The 22,834-nt window shown below is 39.5% G+C and overlaps 1 protein-coding gene across 1 annotated transcript in view; it reads right to left on the bottom strand.

Annotated features, from left to right (window-relative positions):
* Positions 1 to 2,221: 2,221 nt before the first annotated feature.
* Positions 2,222 to 22,834, bottom strand: part of LOC139730843 (transient receptor potential cation channel subfamily A member 1-like) — a 42,227-nt gene continuing 21,614 nt past the window's right edge. The window contains exons 7-22 of the mRNA XM_071641714.1: positions 22,496 to 22,742; positions 19,649 to 19,740; positions 18,984 to 19,130; positions 17,523 to 17,634; positions 14,500 to 14,639; positions 13,101 to 13,222; positions 12,584 to 12,730; positions 11,136 to 11,461; positions 9,749 to 10,069; positions 8,777 to 8,917; positions 7,491 to 7,599; positions 6,744 to 6,835; positions 5,231 to 5,458; positions 4,068 to 4,136; positions 3,263 to 3,451; positions 2,222 to 2,569 (exon numbers count right to left, since the gene is read on the bottom strand). Of these exons, the coding sequence (XP_071497815.1) occupies positions 2,222 to 2,569; positions 3,263 to 3,451; positions 4,068 to 4,136; positions 5,231 to 5,458; positions 6,744 to 6,835; positions 7,491 to 7,599; positions 8,777 to 8,917; positions 9,749 to 10,069; positions 11,136 to 11,461; positions 12,584 to 12,730; positions 13,101 to 13,222; positions 14,500 to 14,639; positions 17,523 to 17,634; positions 18,984 to 19,130; positions 19,649 to 19,740; positions 22,496 to 22,742 (2,830 nt within the window). The remainder of the gene's footprint in view (positions 2,570 to 3,262; positions 3,452 to 4,067; positions 4,137 to 5,230; positions 5,459 to 6,743; positions 6,836 to 7,490; positions 7,600 to 8,776; positions 8,918 to 9,748; positions 10,070 to 11,135; positions 11,462 to 12,583; positions 12,731 to 13,100; positions 13,223 to 14,499; positions 14,640 to 17,522; positions 17,635 to 18,983; positions 19,131 to 19,648; positions 19,741 to 22,495; positions 22,743 to 22,834) is intronic.

The following is a 22,834-nucleotide window of genomic DNA, read 5'->3' as shown; positions in this document are numbered from 1 at the left end:
TCCTGGTATTGTCCGCATGTCTAACGTAGGTTGTCCGGAAGACATCCTGATTGTCCGCGTTCATTCCTGGTGTAATCCTAGATGTTTCCGCGCTACCCGGCTATGATTAGCATATTCCGAGGTATTTCGCGCTCTTCCGGAGTAATTCCTATTACACTCCTAGGAATGTCCGCAGTCAGTCCGCGGACAGTCCGCGGACAGTCCGCGAACATTCCTAGGAATGTCCCAGGGCAAGCCGATTCGCACATTTTTTCCGCTTCTGACGCGAACAGGATGCCGAAATGACAGAATTTGCTTCCGCAGCCCTTCCTGGGCTTTTCCGCGCCCTAGTGGACGTCCGCCCATAATGTATTTCATGATGCGCAATGGCATTCCGCTGAACAGAACAGCGTACTCTAATTCCTTTCCTTCTAAATTTATTTTTTCTTTAGTGCATGAAATCACACGGATACATATATGTATCAGAAATTATTCTGTGCATCTGAGTGTATCTAATTCAACACACTTTAGATCCTATGACCAGGTTAAATGTATTTTTAGGAAGAGTTTGATCGCAAAACGAGATATTTGCGTTATTTGTGAATATAATTTGAGATTAAAGATGCTAAAAACAAGGAACAAAATAAAATATGACGTGTTTCTATCACAACTTCAAAGATGTTCCTCGTTCTGTAACGAAAGGTGTCTCTCTAAAAATGTTCGATTTTCCTCTGATGATGGACTTTCTTTGAATATATAAAAAATGGTACTTAATCCATTTTGCGATTAATCTCACCATGTAACATACGTATATTAATAATTTTGTCCCTTGTAAAGCACGTGAACAAACATGATATATCCATGAAATGTCAAGAAAGTTCAATTTGTAATACTCGTAAGCATAATACAAGGACTATAAAATATATGAACACTATGGTATGATGAAAAAGGATTAAACTGTACATAACGATTACTGAAAAAAAAGGTTTTATGACAACAAAAAAAAACTAGGCTTAGTAAGCAAAGGAATGAAGAAGACAAGACAAGACTATGTACATAGTTCTTATATGGTTTTTTTAAAGTATTCTAAAGTATTTTGCTGCTGAATTCACAAAATTAGACAATAGAAACAAAAGTTTGAAAAGTACTTCGTAAATCTTTTTCAGTCTACACATATCGAACACATATAAAAAACATCAGAAGATTGATATGTTAAACTCATCATGTATTATACGTATATTCTGTTCCCTTGCAAAGCATGTGAATAAACATGATATTTCCATCAAACTTCAAGAAGAATTCATTTTGAAATACTCGTAAGCATAATACAATGACTATAAAATTAAGGCATACTATAGTACATATCTTCTTGAAGAAGAACCTCGGCAAGATACAAGCAGTAACCTACATAACAATCATTGGAAAAGATGTTTTATGACAAAAAGCAACAAACAAAACAAAACTAGGATTAGTGAAGAAGGAGGAGAGAGAGAAGACAAGGCTATGTACATAGTTCTTACATGTTTTTTTTTAAAGTATTCTTAGAAATACTTCTTAGAAATACAGCCAGCCAACCATACCTCAACGGATTTGTCAAATTTTCATTCGAAGGCCAAAAAAAAAAAATCCCCATCTTTTTATATGTCCTCTTCTTGAAAAAAAAATCGAAGTAATGCAGTCGAAGTTCGGTTATCTCAATGATATAAAAAAAATGCTGAACCATTTACGATGTACACGAATATCGTCATTCATTTTTAACAGAATAGCCAATATGTTGTTAGCGTTCATAATTCATATCTGAAACACTGGGCGTCATTATAAGTAATTCAGGTAAAATGTATTATATACTCGAAATGATCGATACCCGTACGTCTTTAACAATTACTAAATCCGTCACAAGTTGTCATGAGTATTATCAGCATTTCTCTAGACATGTTATACCACACAGTTACCAAATTACATTTGTGTCATACAAAAAAAAAAAAAAAAGGAAGGTGGTCTGGCAAAAATGTTAACCTAATAAATGGGGCCTCGAAACAATACATAAGAATAATACACATAGCAATAACGATGTGCATGTCTTGTGTGAATTTCTGTGTGTGAGTGTGCTTGCGTGTGCATGTATCTGTTCTTAAGAAGTATCATTCAAGCTGCAGTAAGGCACAGGTATTACTAGGTTGTGATCAAACCCAGTGATCGAGACACCAATTTGAAGTCTGTCCTAAGATTCTCGTTACAAGTTTCATCTGCTTTCGAGAGTATATTTAAGCAGTTCGTCTATCTTCTTCTCTATGCGATCAAATCGATCTTTCACCCCAGACAACTCGTTAGCCTGCTTTGCCAGTTCGTCGGACTGCTTTGCCAGTTTGCCGGACTGCTCTGCCTGCTTGTCTGCTTGCTTTGCCAGTTCGTCAGCCTGCTTTACCATCTTATCGGAAAGTTTTGTCAGTTTCTCGGACTGCTTTGCCATCTCATCGTTCACAGTACCGCCAATGGTTTCTATTTTGCTATGGATCTGCTTCAGACGATCTTTCATGTTCGGGAGGAGCTGATCGGCGATACTCGTTGTAACTCTACGTCGTACGTCGCCCTAGAATATAAATGCCAACGCAAAAATAGCTCTAGAGTCCCAGCAACCCAATTCACACCTCTTTCCAGTACTCCATTCCATATTTCCATTAAATAGAGAAGTTAAGTTCATCCTGGCATATACTTTAATCGTAACAATGTATATTAATAACAATATTGAGTGGGGAAAAAAGTCAGGTACACAATGTTTGTGTTAGCTGTCAAATGCAACCAGCATAACATTTCAAAGCAATAAACGTCTTTGTATTTCCTCATTTTCGACGGATTAAGGAACAAAAACAGGTTCACAATTCGATAGTATCAAGAGCCGTGCTATTGCATAGTTGCGCTCACATGAGTTGTCCCCAAGGCATGGAGTACGATCAAGAACAACCTAGCAATACAAGAAGTCGCATCGAAATTTAGGCAAAAAATGTGGGAGTTCGAGAAAGTAACAATTGGACCTGTTCCCCCATGATGGTGATATCCTTCGTAAGCCAATATTCAAATGATATGAGGTACTATGTAGGCCTAATAATGTTGTTAAGTTAGCAAAGACTCAAACTTGCGCAGGATTTTTTTTTTCTTCTAAATTCACATGAAAGTGCTCTACAACTGTAATAATTTGGCAATATTGGCTTTGCAAACTGGGATTTTTGGTTGGTAAATCATATGGCACAATGATTTTTGTAATGTTTGAACGTAGTTTACAAACCAATGACATGGGCAGTCTTGCTTGGTCACGCTGGTTCTTGATGCAGATCGTGGAAGCCCGATCCAATACATGTTTGTCACCGGTGAGGGCGTGGTACCACTTCTGCAACAAGAAACGTCTTCGCCGTCTGACGGCAGACCGCCAAAAAACTAGCGGGAGAGTTTCTTGGATTTCCATCACAAATTCCACCTATTGACGACACCAGCGAAGTAATACATACATTATGTTTCAATCTTGCCCAGCTCAAGAAATTTTTTGAGATCGCCATCAATCATGATAATGATAATGATATAATGAATAACATTTATATAGCGCTTAATACTGATGTTTCAGTCAGGAAAAAAAAAGTATGACATAGAGATGAAATACAGCATTATGTACATATTATGATGTAACGACAGCAACAACAACAACAGAATTGCGGTTAAACAGGTAAGTTTTCAACAATGACTTGAACCAATCAACATTTTCAGCATTACTAATATAGGGCTAAAGAGGGAGTTTATTCCAAAGAAATGGGGAAATAACAGAAAGGGCCCTATCACCAAAACGGGTACAGGTGCGGGGACTACGTGATGGAGAGTGGAGGAAGAACGGAGAGAACGGGTTGAAGTGGAGGAGCGGAAGGAAATTAAGTCTTAAAATAAGATGGGGCAAGATTATTACATATCTTGTAAACAATACGGAGGAATTTAAAGGTGATACGTTGACGTATGGGGAGCCAGTGGAGGGATTGGAGAACTGGAGCAATGTGGTCAGATCTTTTTTAGAAGAGTTTATAAGAGAAGAGTGAGTGAGTACATACCTGCATCTTAAGACGCGTAAACTCGGCCTTCTCCTGGATGGCTTGAATATCACCTACCGCCAGACCGATCTGAAAGACCATCATGTATCTAAAGCTATTAGTAGTGTTTATTATAATGACAGGTTATTATGATATTGTTATATTTCGTCTTTTTTAACTATATATTGTAAATGAGGATGAGGAAAGAAATAAATGAAAGTTCTATGCTCTCTGTCAATCAATCAGGTCCAACTCTATAGTCACTGTCATGTCAGTTTGAAACTGCCTGTATAAACATGCCATGAGAGTGGTCTGAAAGTTAGAATCTGATTCGTTTGGTTTGGTTTTTTTTTAAGCGTTTCGAGTATATCATGCATAGAACGATCTATATTATGAATCTGTCTGTCTATCTATCTGTCTATCAGGGTGACAGAGAATAAGCATGAATTTGAAACCAGATTCGTTTTGCTCAAATCTTCGATTATATCAGCCATCGATCTATCAATTTGCCCGCCTATCAGAGGGAGAGAGAGAGAGAGAGAGAGACAGACAGACAGACCAAGTGAAATCTTTGAATGAACGTGGAGTGGTAGAATAAAGGCTTAACGGTGCATCACGTTGTATGTGGCCCTGAAATGGGGTTACCCACTCCCGACGTTTTGGCAAGCATATTCTTGCCATTTTCAAGAGAATATCATATCAAGTGTTAAGTTGATAATAGGCTCTCTAGCCTTTACTTTTAAGATACAGGATGATAGGGTCGAATCATGCCAGACACTAATCTTTTTTACAGAACTCACATGTCACTCTCTTTGTGTTGTGACATTGGTTGACCGTGATATCTGAGTATGTGGGTTTGTATAGCATACACTTACATGCACTTTCATTATCGTCATCATTATCCGAGGACAGACGTTTCACCCACGATATTTTCTGCAGCCCAAATGTACAAACTTATGTCTCGCAACGTTATTTTAATCATAAGGAGGGGACCCTTCGAGTGAACAGTGCTATCACTGAGAGACTCAATACGACATAAGTTACTTATGCCAGTCGCACCAATCTCAGTATACCGAAGATATGTAGGTTTACATGGTCGTAACTTCAGAGGTTGCGTAAATGGGTCAATTGATATCAACGCCTTTTCCATCCAACAGTCTATTTTTTTTTTTTCTAGAACTTACCAGAAGATTCATGATGAGGAGTGGCATGACAACGAGGAATAGTGTAAAAATTACGTAGGTGGTGTTCTGGTGGAAGACAGAAGACAAGAAGTAGTCTTCCTCGCCATCCGCCAGCGCGTTTTCCGTCTTTAGGTAGTTCTGACTGTGGAATATACTGCCGAAATCCAGCTCACCGACCATCATAACGAAGGTCTTGGCAAGAGAATATTCGATGCGGTGGAACGGTTCCTACAGTGTGAGAAAATAAGGGCGAAACAAATATGTTGCAAATAAAGGAGTTTGCGTGCTCTGTGGGAAGATATTTCGTATTATGCAGTTTATATATTATGCAAAACAATGTGTATGTGAAAACGTACCAGAGATAGTGTTATATGAAAGGAACTATGCTTTGTAAATGCATGTTAACTTGTGTTGATTAAAATACCCCTAACATCACTTGTGTGGCGAAAGGGATATTTAAGTGCGTTCCATATCGTAAAATAATTTTCTGATATTTTTTTTTTCAGATTGCTTGGATGCGCAAAAAAAAAAACACCTTCCGAACAAAAATTATACTTGTGACCTTACCTGTCCATCATTGCTGAAGTCTAATGTGATTAAAAAGGACACTGGAATGGACCTTCCTATATAGATAAAGCATAACTCGTACATTTCCATGTTACTAACAGTAACTGACAAAATACATGGCAGGGAACAATGAAGTTATCCTAAGTCTAGGTCTTGGGGAAGCTGCATTCCACTGATAATACTAGTATCTAAGTAACCGAAGAAAACCAGTAGGAAAGAAAACAAGTAAAATATTTTGGGACGTATTTACAAATACCCATTTTGCGATATAAGTGATATAAAAGCTATCATAAATCAATACTTGTGAAGATGCATTTATTTTGCACTACAGTCCTCTAAGCAAGATATGTTTATAGTCCTGGAAACAAGCGCCCTTTGATTATATAATACTAAGAAAGCGAGCTTGGTATTTATTAGCAATTGAAGGATATTTTGAGCACTTTTGTTGCGTTATAGTAAGGCGACCCGTGTCTTTGTTGTAGTGGTATGCGTCTCCATCAGTCGATTTTATCGTTCTGATTTCCATCAATTTCCTCAAATAGTGAACCTTTTAATCATACACAAGCATTTAGAAATAGCGAAGAGATATTTATGACTACAATTCTCATTTCAGTTACTAGTATCAGGTTTCACTCTCAATCTCAACATGGCTTATTGTTTCCCTCTATTATTGTAGCACGTCGCTACTTTGTACATCAAAATTGAAAAATATTAATCTTGTTACCCGTTTATTAATTTCTCTGACATACACACCAAAATTCTGATAACAGAAAGTTTTTTTCTTTTTATTGCAACAATATAGATGAATCATATTTTGCAACTATTTGTGGCTACATTCTGAAATCTTTCAAAATCGAGTCAAAGTCTGAATGAGGAGCGCTCTCGACTTTCTCTTTGCTCATATCTAATCAGTGTGTTGTACCATTTGACCCAGCACTCGCAGTACCTGGTTCATTAGAAGTGTGTAAAAAGCGAGGGCGAAAGCCACGACGAAGAGAACTAGTATCAGGACGAACTGCATGAAGGTGCGAAGAATTTCTGAAAGGAAGAACATAATCGTCTGCCAGTAACAAATTAGAAAAACGTGAAGATACATTTGACATCACGGTATGTTGAAAATTAAAACATATAACTAGTATGAGGGGAAATTGTTATTCTGGTTTTTAACTCCCCTTTTATTCATTTCAGTCTTTTGAAACAAGTGCAGCCGATACGTTTTTCACAGTATGGAGATACTCCATGAAGTCTTCATATATATTTCGCTGTATATAATATTATGATTAAGTCCGTGTGAAATGCAATTCCCCCCCCCCCCCCCCAAATGATAATAGTAATGATAATCGCCTGGAAGTATTAGAGAATGATCTTGATAGGCACAGACATGAATTTGATAATGTGATGCATATACACACAGGCCCTAGTTATATACATAACCAGGAGCAGTCTCTTTGCATATCATTATCCCGGTGTGGGAATGGTTACTTTTAATCAGTGTTAATAGCTCCATATCTTTTAATAGCTGCTGTGTGTAATCGTAGAATGGTCAGGTGAAAACGCTGAGATACCGCACTTACAATACCATCCCTACAAAATGTTATTAGGAAGAGAATGGGAACAGCCATCTTCAACAGGAATTATATATAATTCTTGCCATTCGTCGCAGGACCATTGTATTTAAGTTTTCCTTTCCCACCTGTGAACATAATCACGTAGATTCCGAGAACCGAGAACCGCCGTATGTAAAGAATGAGGTTGATCCACGCAAGGAACACGGCAACTGCCCCACACTGCCACTGCCACGTCTGCAACGCCACGGTAAAAAAAAAAAAGAAAGAAAGAAAAAGAAGAAATTAAAACCTAGACAAGGGTTAAAGGTGAAATGGCGAAGTCGTATCCAAAGAGAGAATGCTTTCTACGCCGCCGCTTGATTATATCTGAATCATTTAATGTGGTTTTATATCAATTTAGATGTCAATTAGAATCAAGATTGATTTCAATTCTAACAGAACACAAATTAACAAGATATAGAAATGAGATTCAGAAGATAGTACTGTACAAAATAATATACTCTGAGCTTCTGGTTAAGACTACGTACGTATAGGAAGAGGTGATGCCAAAAGAACTATTCACTGAGCCGGGACGCAGCCCCGAAGTGAATATAATACTTTCGAAGGCATCGAGACCTATGGTCTTAGTATTACATAAGTAGTAGGTTGTTGTTGTTGTTTTTGTTTTTGTATATCTTGTATCAAAAATGTAAACAAAAAGGGGGAAAACGCGAGGCGAGAAGTAGTGTGGTGATTGCGATGTTGTGAAGAGATCCTGCACTGACCGTACAAGAAGCAGCGCAAGATGACAGGATGTTACAGTTGTTTTGTTCGAAAATGCTACATTTCACAGAGTGACGTTACGAAGCAGTGCGCAATGTCAGAATTACTTTGTGATGTCACAACTGTTTCGCGATGTCAGAATTGTTTTGTGATGTCATATATGCTTTGTGATGCCACAGATGTTTTGTGACATCATTTTGCATACAGTAAATACTATTTGCAACATTTGCAAATCTGCGTACTTCAGAATTTCTGTGGCTTTTTTTTAAATGCTGGAAAACACCCACATGCAACAAGCCCGCGTTATAGCTTGCCCGGAAAGGTGTGACAGACCCTTAAGCGGGTAAAAAGGGTTTGCGTGCGCACCTCTCGGCGACTACGGGTGAGATACGTGCTAGGTACTGTCATGTGCGGGTCATCTGCGGGGACCTCCGGGTAGTAAAAATTGTTCTTTGCAAGTCGCACGCAAGGCTTGCCCGAAAAGGAGCGACATGGCCTTAAGCAAAGTGATTGTAGGCTACGTCTAGATGATGAAGATGACGCCACTTTGACTTTATATGAGATTCTTGATTGTGGTATTTGCCGTCTTAAACGCTCTTTGGGAGAAAACAAATTTGAGATGATCTGGAAATCTTGGAAATTCACCTACCAGTGGTATGCGTATTCCATCATGATATTGAATCTGGCTCAGCGGGAGAGCGAGTAAAATGGCGAGAACGTAGAGGGTCCACTCTATCAGATTGCAAAGATTGGTAAAGTACGATCTGTGTTGAAAGTACATCTGGAAAAGCTGTTCAAAGAAAGAAAAGAAAAGAAAAGAAAAGAAAAGAAATAAAAGGTATGAGCTTTTAAGAAAACATCGACTGCAAAAGACGTTAAATTGGATGCTCCCGAATGAATTCGAATGAATAAGCGCAGCATACACGTGATCACGTGACTATATCATTCTAAATTGAATGAACGAATAACGAAATGGTGCTTGTTTTACGAATTTCAATTGAAAAAGTGTTAATTAGATTAAAATGATGTTACAGGTAATTTGAATGCTCCAAAATGAATTTGAATGGAGAGATCACAAAATTGAAATACCGAACATGTAATAATCTACACGTAATTTTGCTAAATGGAATGCAGCAATAAGGAATTGGACTGACAAAAGTGCGAAATTGGCCGGGAAAACTTATAGTATAATGTTTTCGCTTTCGTGGAGGACAAAAATATTTTTTTCTCAGTTTTTGTACATGATCATGGAAAAACTGTGAGGTGATGACGGCATCAGATTATTCATTTCTAAGTTTACAATTCTTGTACGCACCTTTTTTTCACCTTTTTAGGGGTTCAACGAGCCCTTTTTTCACATTTTAAGATTAACGAGTCCTCGGAATAACGAACCTTATTTTCAAAACAACGAACAACGAACCTTCGGAATAACACCTCAATAACGTTGGAATTAACGCACCCTATTTCTTTTTTTTTTTAATTATAGGTAAAGGGAATTGGTGTGTTGCGAAATTACGAACCTACAGAATAGCGAACTTTATTTCATTTTTGGACCAACACACCTTCGGAACAAGAATACATTCCTTGAATACTATGTAGTTTTTACTTCTTACATACTTACTTCGCGAATGAGATTGATGACAGCAAGTATAAGTATGATCCAGTTGCCAAAATGGCCGAAAAAGAAGAGAGCGGCCTCGGAGAATTCCCCCACCCAGCGATCCTCGCCGTTTGCAAGCCATGTCACGCCATCGGTGGCGTTGGCGAAGCGCACGTAGTAACTTGGCGGAATGACGAGGACGTAGCCCGTGAGCATGGCCACGAAGGGGAGGCAGAAGACCAGGGAGAGCAAGAAGAACAATCGTCCCGCCTTGCACCATTTTAGATTGATGAGGCTGGTCACCAGTGGGTGTGCAAGGAGGTTGGCCCGCTCGGCGGAGACCTGTGGCGAAACATCTGAAACTTTTTAGGAAAAACGCCTCAACCAGATCAGTATAATTTCAAAAATGCCACAGACAAACACGTTGTCAACGCATATGACAATGTTAAGATGACGTTTTGAATCCTTTAAAATAGTATTGAAATCTAAGCAGAGATTTTTATTTTTCATACGGATATGAATTAGAGGTTCCTTTCGCATTAATAACAAATCGTTACTAAAGAAAAGAAATATTATTCATCATTAATGTCTGTGATTTGCTCTAGATTGAATTCCTGGAATAAACTGGACGGAATTTTATTGATCTGTATAGAGCTAAATGTATTGGAATTAAATGAACTTAATTGAACTGAACAAACTTGAACCGGAATGTATTGATTTCAAACGATTTGAAATTGATGGAAGTAAGGCCATTTAATGAACTTACGAATGATGAATTGCGCATGATATTCAATATGACACCCAATGCGTCAATAACTCAAAGTAGATTGGCACAAAATGTAACTTTTAAAAGGTAAGACTCTATCACCTCTAGCCCTATTTCCATTTTGTTGGTACATTGCATTAAACTGAGTTAGTTTGAATAAATAAATTAGGGTCTTCTTCAACCTGTCACCACTGTGAGACCAGAGGGCCCTGTTGTTTCATTTCAATTCAATTCAATTAAACTCTATACTTCAATTATATATTACCAGGGGCGGATCCAGGAATTCTGTAAAGGGGGGGGGGGGGGGGCGTGACTAATATTTCTGGTGCCACTTCCGGATTTCATTTCATTGTTTTTCTTTTTATTTATTTTGTTTTTTACGAAAAATAAAGGGGGGGGGGCGTGCGCCGGTTGCGCCCCCCTCTGGATCCGCCACTGCATTACGATTACCCTAGGCATATGAGCGTAGCTGCTGCCAGGTACCGTTTATACACCTGAGTCTATACAGAGACAAGGTGGATGAAAACGGACATGACACTTAGTTGACGGGATTCGAACTCGGGCCCTCTTATTGAAAGTCAAGGATCTTATCCACCCGAGCCCTCTATAGCGCCCTCCACCGACCCAAGTTTGATATCTCACCATGATACTGAGAGGATGGTTGCGTGCGATGTCCTTGAAACTTGTTATGTACGGCGTCGCGTCGCCTGTCAGGTGCCCTTTGTCGTCATACTGATCTGTCGTTGTCGGGGTCGACTCCTTGTCACCAGGCACTGAATTGGTCTTCTTTCGAAGTCGTTTCCTAGTCATTTTGCCCTTTGGTTTTAAGATAAACGATGTCTCCGTTTGTTTGGATGGAAGTTCTCCGTTGCCGATAGCATCGTCAGCTTCTATACCATTTGTAGCGTCGATCATGCCTGTCTCCTCTCCTTCATCCTTGTATCCGTCTTCTTCATCTTCGTCTTCATCTACTTGAATGACAATTATCATGACTGTCATTGTCCTCTTCATTATATGATTATAGGCAGTATTGGCCTAAGAACTGAAGGAGGATTATTGTTTTGGCATTTTGGGCTCGATCCACCACCTTTTTTTTGGGCACCATTCAAAGGAATACAAAAGGTGTCACCACTTTGCCCCCCCCCCCCCCCACTTTTTTTTAACCCCGGAAGTGCGTAAGTGGCACTAAAAAAGAAATCGATAGAGACCTTGAAGTGTGAGCGCGGTAAGGATATGTTTGCGCTGAAGATTTTTTTTTTTTTTTTTTTTTTGCCTATCAGCTGAAGAAACCCGGAAGTGGTACATCACAGCAAGAAGAAGTTGCGCTAAAGGGTTTTTTTATTATTTACTTCTTAGCTCATGAAACCCGGAAGTGCCCTCCAACTTCTGAAAACGCTCCGTCGGCCCCGATCAAGTTTACTAGTTATGGTAAGCAAAGGAAGTACATGTAGCATATTATATAACAGAGGATGAAGAAATGGAGTACTAATTCTACGGAAATGGGAATTACGAATATTCAATATGACTACCAGGAGAATTGAAATAAAGAAGAAAAATATTCTGAAAGAGATTCATGGCTCCGCAGGATTAATTCTAGGAATTTCTGGGAAGAATGCACGTTCTTTGCCAATAGCCTTGTGTCTAGTTTTTAGGTCGAATGGGCGTTGCTTGAACATTCTTTTCACAAATCATTTCGTTTTGATACTTTCCAAGTACATCTAATTTGGTATTTATATCACAATATATATCGAGATTGCTGTCCCTCCGTGACAGTACAATTTGAAGTGAATTTCCAAATCCCTACCTTTTATATATGTTTATCATAATATGTTACTTAATTTCTTATTATCTCACAAAAAATAGATTAATATCTGAAGCCACACCTCTACCAAAACTATACATCCCTTTAAGCAAACAGAAATGGCAGAAGTCATTAGCTCAATATGAAAACTACTACAATTAATTCTGATGCCAAATGAGGAAAAGAGTGGAATTAAAACGACTTTGAGAGAGAAAGGAATTCAACCGGCAGAAGGCACACGTCAATTAACCGGATCATAATAATATATATAATGAGACATAGTCTTCACCATCAGGATCATTTGTGTTCTTCCAGTGAGAGAAGGAGTCTTCCAGAAGCTCGTAGTCGAACTCAACCCAGTAGTTGGGGTGTTTCCGCCCTTCCTGGGGATTGGGATTGTGCGTGATGCAACGGTCCATCACTTGCTCGGCTATTTCTGTAACATTGTTTGAAAAGGGACGTAGCAAAACATACAAATTGAAATGGCACTCTAATCGCAAAGTCGACTAACTTTTCAGTAGCTGAAAGGGATTCAATAATGAATTAATCACATACCATTATCATAGCACTCAATGATGTAATCAGTTGTCAATTAACATTATTATGAGCCAACAAACAACTTAATCATATGGCCAGTAGTTGATCAGTCGTCAGTACTAAAGGTTACCGAGCAGAATCTAGAGGTGACATGATCAACTTCATGTATTATGGAACGCAGAGGAAAAATAACGCTATTCACATACCTCGCCTGCCAAAAACCTAGAGAACCGGCAAAGTCTGGATAGTTTTAGATAAGAAGAGATTACCTGGCATATGCTTGATTAGCTGCCTCATTGGCGTTTTCCTTTTCTTCTTCTCACTGTCCCACCTGCAGACGGACATCAGCTCCTTCCACTTCTCATGCCTCACGAGAAAGTTTGCGATGTCCCTAATCCATGACAATTAGACGTGAATTAAAAGTGTATTTTCAGCGATACTGATGATCATGGTAACTGAAAAAGTGCACTCTTTTGTGGATGATAATCAGTACAGTGTTCAGACTTTCACTTGTCATTGCTGATTGATTTACCCAGAAAAACATCATGACTGTCAGCAATTATTATAATGTCCTCTGGAGGGCCCTGCGATTATTGACACGACAGCAATTCAAGATACCAATTTGTTCACCTTGAATGAGATGGACAGAGTATGATCTTAATTATCCCAGGGAAGTCATAATTGCTTTAACTTCTCTGAGACGCCAGCTTTGGTAAGCACCCAACCGAACGCCTCGGTAAGCATGAAGATCAAGGGCAGGTGATGAAGGTTCGTTAATACGAAAACAAACAGACGGTGTGTATACAATACTACGGAACCTTTGGTATCATACGAACTATATTTTATTCTCGGATTAACGAACCTCATCTTATTTTCGAATTTCAGAGCTATCTGAAGGATGGAGTCAAAAGAGGTCTTAGCTTTCGATAAAGTCTGAGCTTATGATAAAGATATTGATATATATCTTTATCATTATTGTTATTATAATCATCATTACTATCATTACTGTGTGTGTATACTTTGATAATATGTTTGATTACTTTCATTTTGTTGCCTCCTCCTGGTACACCTTTCAGGGCTCACTTTTTGCTCATCCCCTCCCCCCTTCCCCTTGCTGTTGCTATTTCACTCTTTCCCTTTCTTTATCCCTCTGTTGTTCCTTTTCTTCTTTGATGTTGCCTCCCTATTCATCCTTTTCCTTCAGTGGTTGCCCCATGATCCTCAGGATCATCACTGCCTTTTGTCTGTCCGCCCTCCTGCTCTAATCCCACTCCCTTTACCTGCTGGGCTCCTTGCCCATGACCTCCTACCCTCTCCTTTGTTTTCTCTTGTTCTGAGTACCCAGCCTGTCACTTACTGTTCTTGTTGTGTGAAGTCCTTGTGATTCCTTTCCATGCCTGTTTGTCATTTTGCCTCTGACGATGATTCTGCTAGGATCGAAAGCTCAGGCCCCTTTTGACTCCATTTTACTCCATAGGCTCGCCACTATTGGATAAGAAGTTTTCAGCTGCTTTTTTTTTTTTTTTGCTACACTATCTGAAGGATATAACTGATGACATCAGCGAAAGAAAGCGATATATGATTTCTATTTCCACAAAGGACTGAGTTATTCAGGCCATGCAGACCACATAATTATTCTCAGTGGCTGATATTGAACTGAGTACGTACTCATGTCTGTTGTCGATGGCGTGGTCGAGGCAGTTTAGACCATTTATGTCTCGGAGAAGAATGTCGGCCTTCTCGTTGTAGACGAGGAGTTTGACCATGTCGATGTGACCGGTTTTGCATGCGAGAAGCAGAGGTGTCATCTATTTGGAGAATATCGCATTTTCATGACATCATTATTATCATGTCAACAAGTAACTAAGGCGACAATATACAGTCCGACCTCTCCTATCCGGCCTCCCTTTATCCGAATCTCTCTATCACCCAGATGCGATCTCGGCGTGATCCCCCCTCCCTCCAATATAGTAATTACAGATGAAAGGGCGATTTCAAACAAAACTCCTACACAAACTCACATGAATTACATATCATTTCCGACATAATTAACATACATTCACATAATAAATAACATTTATTAGACAATCACTACCACCAAATCTTGGGCTGATAACGAAGAAAGAGTTTCAAGTGTACTGTATATATGTGGCTACCATTGGGTAGGCAGTTGCGTGTATTAAACATTGAGTCTCCCGTATCCGGCCAAATCCTTCATCCCGGTGAGAGCTGGTGTTGACATGTCCGGATAGGAGAGGTCGGACTGTAGATTCCACAAATATCATTAAAAGAGTAATGATAATTGCTCATACCCTTAAACAAACGGGGAAGTAAATAAAAATATAGTCACCTCACAGTACCGCTATAGGCATTATCGAAGAAAATCGTTATCATGATGATAAATGTTAATATCGAACTATCTCACTATGGTTCTTTTTTTACCCTTTATTTTTTTTTCTTTTTTTTTTAGCCTTAGCGCTCTCTTAGGGAGGAGAAGCTCTGGCAGCTGATCTCTCTCTCTCTCTCTCTCTCTCTCTGCCTACCTACCTTTGAGATATACATGTACCTGTAGCTTTGGGATAGGCAAAACATAGCCAGTCTTTTGGCTATGTATCCTGGAATCTGCTAAACAAAATAATGTACTCTGTCCCGCTGCAACAGAGTGGTGATAGGCCCTTCGACTTGAATCTCACTTGCTGGCTTGGACTGTCAACCTGAAGCAGCCACTGCTAGTTGCTGGTCAGGTCATGCAAACAGACTCTATAGTCTATGTTGGTACATTGTCCTATGAAGCTGGACCTCCACCAATGGAGGTGGTGCTTTGACTGTGAGCCTGGTCTGTTCATTCATTGAATTTGGCAATGGGATTCCTCAGCAAGTTGCTTGTCACTACTTGTGCTTATCCTGTTGCGTGGCCCGTGTATTTGAGATGAATCTATCCCGACAAAATCTTCACATGGGAATACTGTGACCAATAGATCACAGCCACTAAAAACAATGGAAAGAGAATCTGCTACATACAGCAATGCTACTGCAACCTTCAATATGACATTGGTGTAGCCGGAGATGTTGAGGCAAACCCTGGCTCATCAGAACACAAAGATAATAGAAAGGAGCGTGAAAACAACAGTATATGCGTCAGACATAATGCACAAGAGACAGTAGAGTACAGAGCAGCTCGCCTCGATCTCCACCATAATGGCCACGTACATTATTTTCCTCTGATGTTTGGGCTTCTGCGAAGTCAGTTGGTATCATTAGTGCCAAGAAGCCTATGGTGAGAGGTACTAGAGGAGGTGTCAAAAGGAAGGAGAAAGTAAATTCTCAACCACGATCCTTGCTTCTCCACAACTTGTGAAAGATCCGTCGTGATAAAGGAAACGGAAGAGAAACTACCAGTACACACTGTTCCTTAAAAGCAACAACCACAACAACAACAACAACAACAACAAAACAAAAACAATCTCTCGGTAACGATGATAACAAGGCTGATCGTTTGACTGACTAACTTTATCACTTTCAGTGAAGAAAAAACAGTAAAATCAAAGCTGATTGACAAATTGCCCTACATCGACGTAAATGAAGCACTGAATTGATCATCTCGACGGAAGAATTTCACTAATTTGAATAAAATCATAGCTGATCTGATACTTCCGAGTTCCGACATGCTCCCCGTCTGCATCGTACTGGAGGAGGAGTGACTGTCCTATTGGCATCCCCTACCAAACTTGCGAACGTCAGTGACAATTTATATTCACTCGAACAAGCAGCAAATGCAGAAACTAGGAACTTTGCGAACATCATTACCTAGCTCTCGTGAACTTCTTCAGCATGAAGACTTGGATCATTTGCAGTGTATGTTATTCTCTTTATTTTGTCCCTCAGCACAGCTGATAGCATATCGGAAATGAAGGCAATACACCATGAGGCACTTGCATCAGACCTTATACTCGGAAACCTGAGACTGATATCGAAAAGCTGGCCGATCAGTGTGACAGGTTTCAATGTTGTTGCCTCACGTCTGCCAAAGCCCTCGTATTCAGAATAGATCACAAGGGCAAAGACCCTTAGAGATTAGAAAGGAAATGGAGGAAGACGAGACTTGAAGTTGATAGACAGTGTTTTAAAAACTCAATCCAGCTTGTCTAGGACAAGATAAAGCAGGCAAAGGTATCAAACTACGAGAAACAGATCTCTGACAGTCTCAACCAGAGAGATGTATAGCTACAAAACAGATACACGAGATGCTTCATTATTGCAATGAGTCTACCTTCCCAACACATCGTAGCGACCAAGAACTGGCAGAGAAATGTACTTTTCCACAAAGATACAAGACATACGAGCAGCTCTTCACGCTTAATTTTAACTGGTGCACACTTTGATTTGTTTATAATTTTCTTTTTCTTTACACTTTCATATGAACAACTGTGCAGTGTATGTTATTCTCTTTACTATGTCCCTGGGCCTCTGCACCTCAGAATAGGCCTCTAGATCGATGATACACACCAGATACTGTAATCTTTGTATACTGGACTCGTCATGTTTGATAGTTCACTGAAGTCCGTCAGTTTTACAAAATCCCACTTCATAATGACATCCATCTTTCCATTCAAAAATGAGCTGAATGATATACCCACCCCTCCCCCATTTAATTGAGATTATAAAGTTTACAGCAAAACATACAAATATACCTTTAGCTTGTCAACGGCGTTGATATCAGCTTTAGCCTCTAGGAGCAGTTTTACTGTACGGATCCAGCCGTTCTCGGCAGCATAATGAAGAGGTGTTCGTTTTTCTGTATTCCTGCGATGCAAGTTTGAATCGAACTTTATTATATCCGCTAAACAAGTTGAGTATAATCATGTTGCTGACAATATTATTCGAAGGAGTCTATAGAGTGTGTTAGAAGGCATACCAGAACAACATTTAAATGGAACAAAAACCTGAAAATGACATTAGAAATACCATAAAACTAAACGATAAGAACATTCAAAAAAAAAATTAACTCGACAAGACAAAAGTCTACACCATGGCCCGACACCAGCGCTGGCCCGCTGGCCCGGGGGCGCTACAAATTGATGTCTGGCCACCAAATAATAGAAAACAATTTTTTTTTTCTTATGATGGCTCGATCGGGCAGCTAGAATTCAAAATTTAATATTTTCTTGCAATATCTGGCCACTACAATTCTTTTTCGGGCCACTTATATTTCAAATTCGAAGATTTCAGTGGGCGAACAGGCCCACACAAGGAAAAATTTTACGTTCTCTAGGAACAGGGGTGGTGGTGATCATTACCATTCTAATACTCATTATAGAATAAGATGATCTGCTGATTTTACCGCCTCACAAGCTCAAAGTTGACTTCCATTCCCAGCACCATTTTATTCTTCTTTGTCGGCATGAAAACTACAGGAAGAAATTATGTTTTTCCAGGAAGTAAACCGAATTTGTACCGACGAATGATGCGTACAGATTAGGTCATAAAATTTTGTTTCCTCATTTTTAAAGTGACACGAGCCAACTTTGCATTGAACCCATGCTTCTAGATGATTGTTATGTTCAAAATTGATGAAGCCCTGAACTGACAGGTGTATTCATTCTCTTGCTAATCTTCGCCTTTTCTTACAATTAAAGGCCTAATTTACCATTTGCAGAAAAACAAAAAACCCAGCATTAGTGCTTTAAAGTAATTCTCAAATGTGAATTAGGGAAAGAAACAACCAAAGATAAAATTTGAATCCATGCTATCAATGTTAAGTAATGTTGAATACACAAAAATGTGAATAAAAGTTGTGTTGAAAATGTTTCCATGCAGACTAAACCGTCTACAGTTACGTTTTAATGAGAAAAATACTGATATCTTCTTATATTTTAGGATTTGCTGCAAACATTATACGGTAGGATGTTTTGTGATACAACAGACCTACACTTATGTATACGATATCTTGAACATTATTTTCAAATCACCACTCCCAAAGGTAAATAGGACCTTTAATATCTAACCTCATAATAGTAGTTCAAATTGTCATGATTGTATAGGAAACAAAATATAACTGAGCCAGCATATAGCACTGTTCGATTGTCGTTTTGTTTCGTGTGTTATTGTTTTAGGACACTGTTGAGCCTTTTCAGTTGGATCTAGTCACTTACGGGGTGTTGACCTGGACCTTTGCCTTGATGAGCGCATCGACGGTCTCGTCGTGCCCGGCTTTGGCAGCGTGGTGGAGCGGAGTGTTGTCGTCTTCATCAGGGTCCTCGATCACATCCGGTTTCCAACGATAGAGAGCCAACACCGTTCTGCATAGCATGCAGGCAACGGGGAAGGGGAATATGAGGGAGGGTAAAGAAGTGAGAAATGTCGAGGGGTGATAGACGGAGTTGGAGGTATTGGGAGGCAGAGGGAGGGAAAGGGGTTAAGAGAGAGGTGTTTGGGAGAGAGGGGGAGAGAAACAGGAGAGGAACGCGCGAGGGGGTGGAATACAGAGGGAAAGGGAGAGAAAAAATGTGAGAACGCGACAAGTCTTCCCCCCTCAAAAAAAAAAAAAAAAATGTACGCGCAAAAATATTGATGCCGAAAGATTTTCTTTTGTTTTTGTTAGATTTAACTTCCTTCTCACTAAGCTTCATTATTCGTTTCAAGAAAACAATTCAAGGTATTTGTTTAGTTTATTCTGAATTAGCGTATTTGCACACATTGCTGCCTTGTAAGACAAGTCTCATTTTTTGTTTTTGTTTTTTTTTTCAAGTTGTAAGGCACAATATTCTTTTTCGGTTTACATTATTGTGATTAACATCATAGTTTCCATACGACTCACTCAGTGTGTCCATTCCTCGACGCGTGATGGATGAATTTGAAGATACTCTTGTTGTCCATACCAAGTAGTTCGTGGCATTTGTGGAGCATTAGCTTAGTCATAGAAAGGGGGAAAAAGACGATTCAAAGCAGTAATGTACGCATGATCACAGTTTCCTCCCTTTACTGCAAGCAGTGAATTTGTGGATCTTCACATGTACTATATGGGTTAAAGGGATTGTATAGTTTTGGTTGAGACCTAATTTCAGGTTTCTAACATTTCTTGGTGAGATAATGAGAAACCTCTTATGAAATATGAAAGAGCATGTAATTCTATGAGTAATTCAATGTTTATTTGATGAAAATTGGTTTTGAAATGGCTGAGATGTCCAAAATAGAGCGATTCTCAAAAAGTGTGGGACCCACACTTTATTACGATTGCTTTGTTTTACTTTGTTTTTGGATGTTTCACTCATTCCAAACCTGATTTTCATCAAATAAGCTTTGAATTCCTCTTAAAATGGTATGCTCTATGCTATATCATAAGTGTTTTCTCGGCATCTCACAGAAAGTTAAAAGCCCAATTCTCATCTCCACCAATACTGTACCCTTCCTTTAAACCATGATCATATAACAGTATCATTAGCTTTTCTTTCTGCGCGCCTTCCGGTCAGCTGAAATTCCTTTCACTTTTTTTTCACGCCTATAATTGCTGCTGACACAAGAAACCATCAATAGGAAGGAGGATTTGCACTCATATCCATTGCATGTTACATTCTAGGGAAAAGACGAAAGAAGATTGGAGGTCATTGGAGGTTGGAAGAGGAGGACGAAGATGAGATATATGGAGGAGATCATGAACTTAATAAAGATAGAACAGAAGAGAAGAAGGGGAGATAGAAAAAGAAGAAGAACAAGAACAAGAAGAACAAGAAGAAGAACAAGAACAAAAGGAAAAAATAGATGAACAATTAGAAAAACGTACTCTCTAAAAAAATCGAGTGAAAATTTTCACTCTAAAAAGAGTGAATACAAAAAAGAGTGAATTTCGAGTAAAATTGGAGTGAATTTTGAGTGAAAATGCTCATTTTCACTCATTTTGGAGTGACGTCAGGGATCCCTCGAAGATTTTGGAGTGATCCCTGACGTCACTCCAAAATGAGTGAAAATGAGCATTTTCACTCAAAATTCACTCCAATTTCACTCGAAATTCACTCTTTTTTGTATTCACTCTTTTTAAAGTGAAAATTTTCACTCGATCTTTTTAGAGAGTAATAGTAAAGAACAGGAAAACAACGGAGGAGACGATTAAGACTATCATGCTGACAAAGATCGCTATCTTCAAGATCTCGATCTTTTGCCATTGTGATCGCAAACTTCCCGCAATACTACTTGGGAAACTTCTCGCGAAACTTCCCACTCCACCTCCATTAGTCTACAGCTGTATAGGGATATCCCCCCCCCCCCCATGCTACCCACGCCAAACTTCTCGATCTTTTTTGCCTGTGTGAAATTTGTTTTCTTTTTCCCTTTGAACGAATAAGAAACGTTATAGATCGATGAATGATTTACCAATGGTGTGAAAAAAACATCGGTGATTACTAAACTCATTCAAGGTATAGACGTAACACGTGACAGAAATAACATAAACGAGTCCACACTATATCTTGAGGTCCAAGTGGGGAAAACCGTCATCAATGTTAGCTGTGTACTTGACGAGCTGGAATGACGACCTCGGATTAATATATAGTAGTATGTATTATCAAACTCAAACTGAAACTACAGGAACAACGAGTATGATAAAATATCTTGAGCTTATTGTCCACAATCGGTCACGTGGAACAAAATGTGGCGCTCCGGTTTAGCCTAAGGATTTACGGAGACGAATACAATGAATAGATGGAGAAGCCTGAAATGAAAAGAAGAGAGAAAAATAAGTAATGCTCGAAGATGTAAGACATAATGACGAAACAGAGGTAACTTTGGATATAGAGGAAAAAGATCTAAAGAAAGAATGTATTAGAAAGAGGACCGTTATTATCATGGTTATTACTAAGCAAGGGCACCGGAAGCGGGGAGGTGGGGGCACTCCCACACCCTCCGGCGCTCGGTACAGTCGCTTCGCTCCCTCGCTGAGGGAGGATCTCACACCGTCACATAATGTTCGCCCCTATGTTATGATCATAGTCCTTCCAACTGTTTGTTTCAATATAATTCGATAGACATTTGCTTTTAAATGCTCTATGAACGCGACTTTGGTACTCTGTTTTTACCAAAAGTCCCTATCAGCATACCGTGGGGGGGGGGGGGGGGGTATCCCCATCCCACACCCTCCCCCCGCTCGGTAGCCTTGCTCTCTCGCCGAAGATCTCACACCGTCACATTAATGTACCCCCGTACGTAACATTGTAGTCCTTCGCTCTTTTTTTCACTACGTGTAATTCCTTAGAAATGTGTTTTTAAATGCTCTACAAACGAGACTTTTGTACTCTGTTTTACAAAAGGTCCCTACAGTGGGGGGGGGGGGGGGGGGAAGATCTCCCCTTCCACACCCTACCCCGCTTGGTCACCTCGCTCCCTCGCCGAGGATGTCACATCGTCACATAGGTGCCCCGGCTCCGTCGAGATTTTGCCCCCCCCCCCCCCCCAAAAAAAAAACAAAAACAAAAACAAAAAAAAAAAACACACACACACACACACAGAAAAAACAACAAAACAAAACAAAACAAAACAAAACAAAACAAACAAACAAACAAAACAAAACAAAACATGTGTTCCGGCACGCTTGTTACTGAGGAAATAATGATAAACAAAAGGAATAATGCCGCATACCTTAGGGAGTAGAACAAGAACAACAAACCCCCATTACCTGCAAAATATCGGCCTTGTTTTCCTTTGCGGCCCATTCGAGTAGCTTGGCGGCGGGGCCGTTATGTCTGTCTGCCTGGGGATCACCTCTCTGGTATGCCTTAGGTGAGCTCATTGGGCTTCTCGGATTGTCATGATCATTGTGCAGGTAATATAGCAGGGCGACAAGGGTGTCGAAACTATTTGAGTTTGCCGCCGTCTGTAAAGGCGTCAGTCCCTCGTTGTCTTTAAGGTTTATGTCTGCCCGCCTGACAAGTTAAGACAATCGGCCAAAAGTTACGAGTGTTTTCATAATAATTATCATCGTCATGGGTACACATATAGGGTAATTCAATGATAG

The sequence above is a fragment of the Diadema antillarum genome, unplaced genomic scaffold, assembly GCF_040938485.1.
Source record: "Diadema antillarum isolate AM-2024a unplaced genomic scaffold, OU_Dant_1.0 seq00000338_RagTag, whole genome shotgun sequence".
Classification (NCBI taxonomy): Eukaryota; Metazoa; Echinodermata; class Echinoidea; order Diadematoida; family Diadematidae; genus Diadema; species Diadema antillarum.
This window is presented reverse-complemented; position numbering and strand designations above follow the sequence as displayed.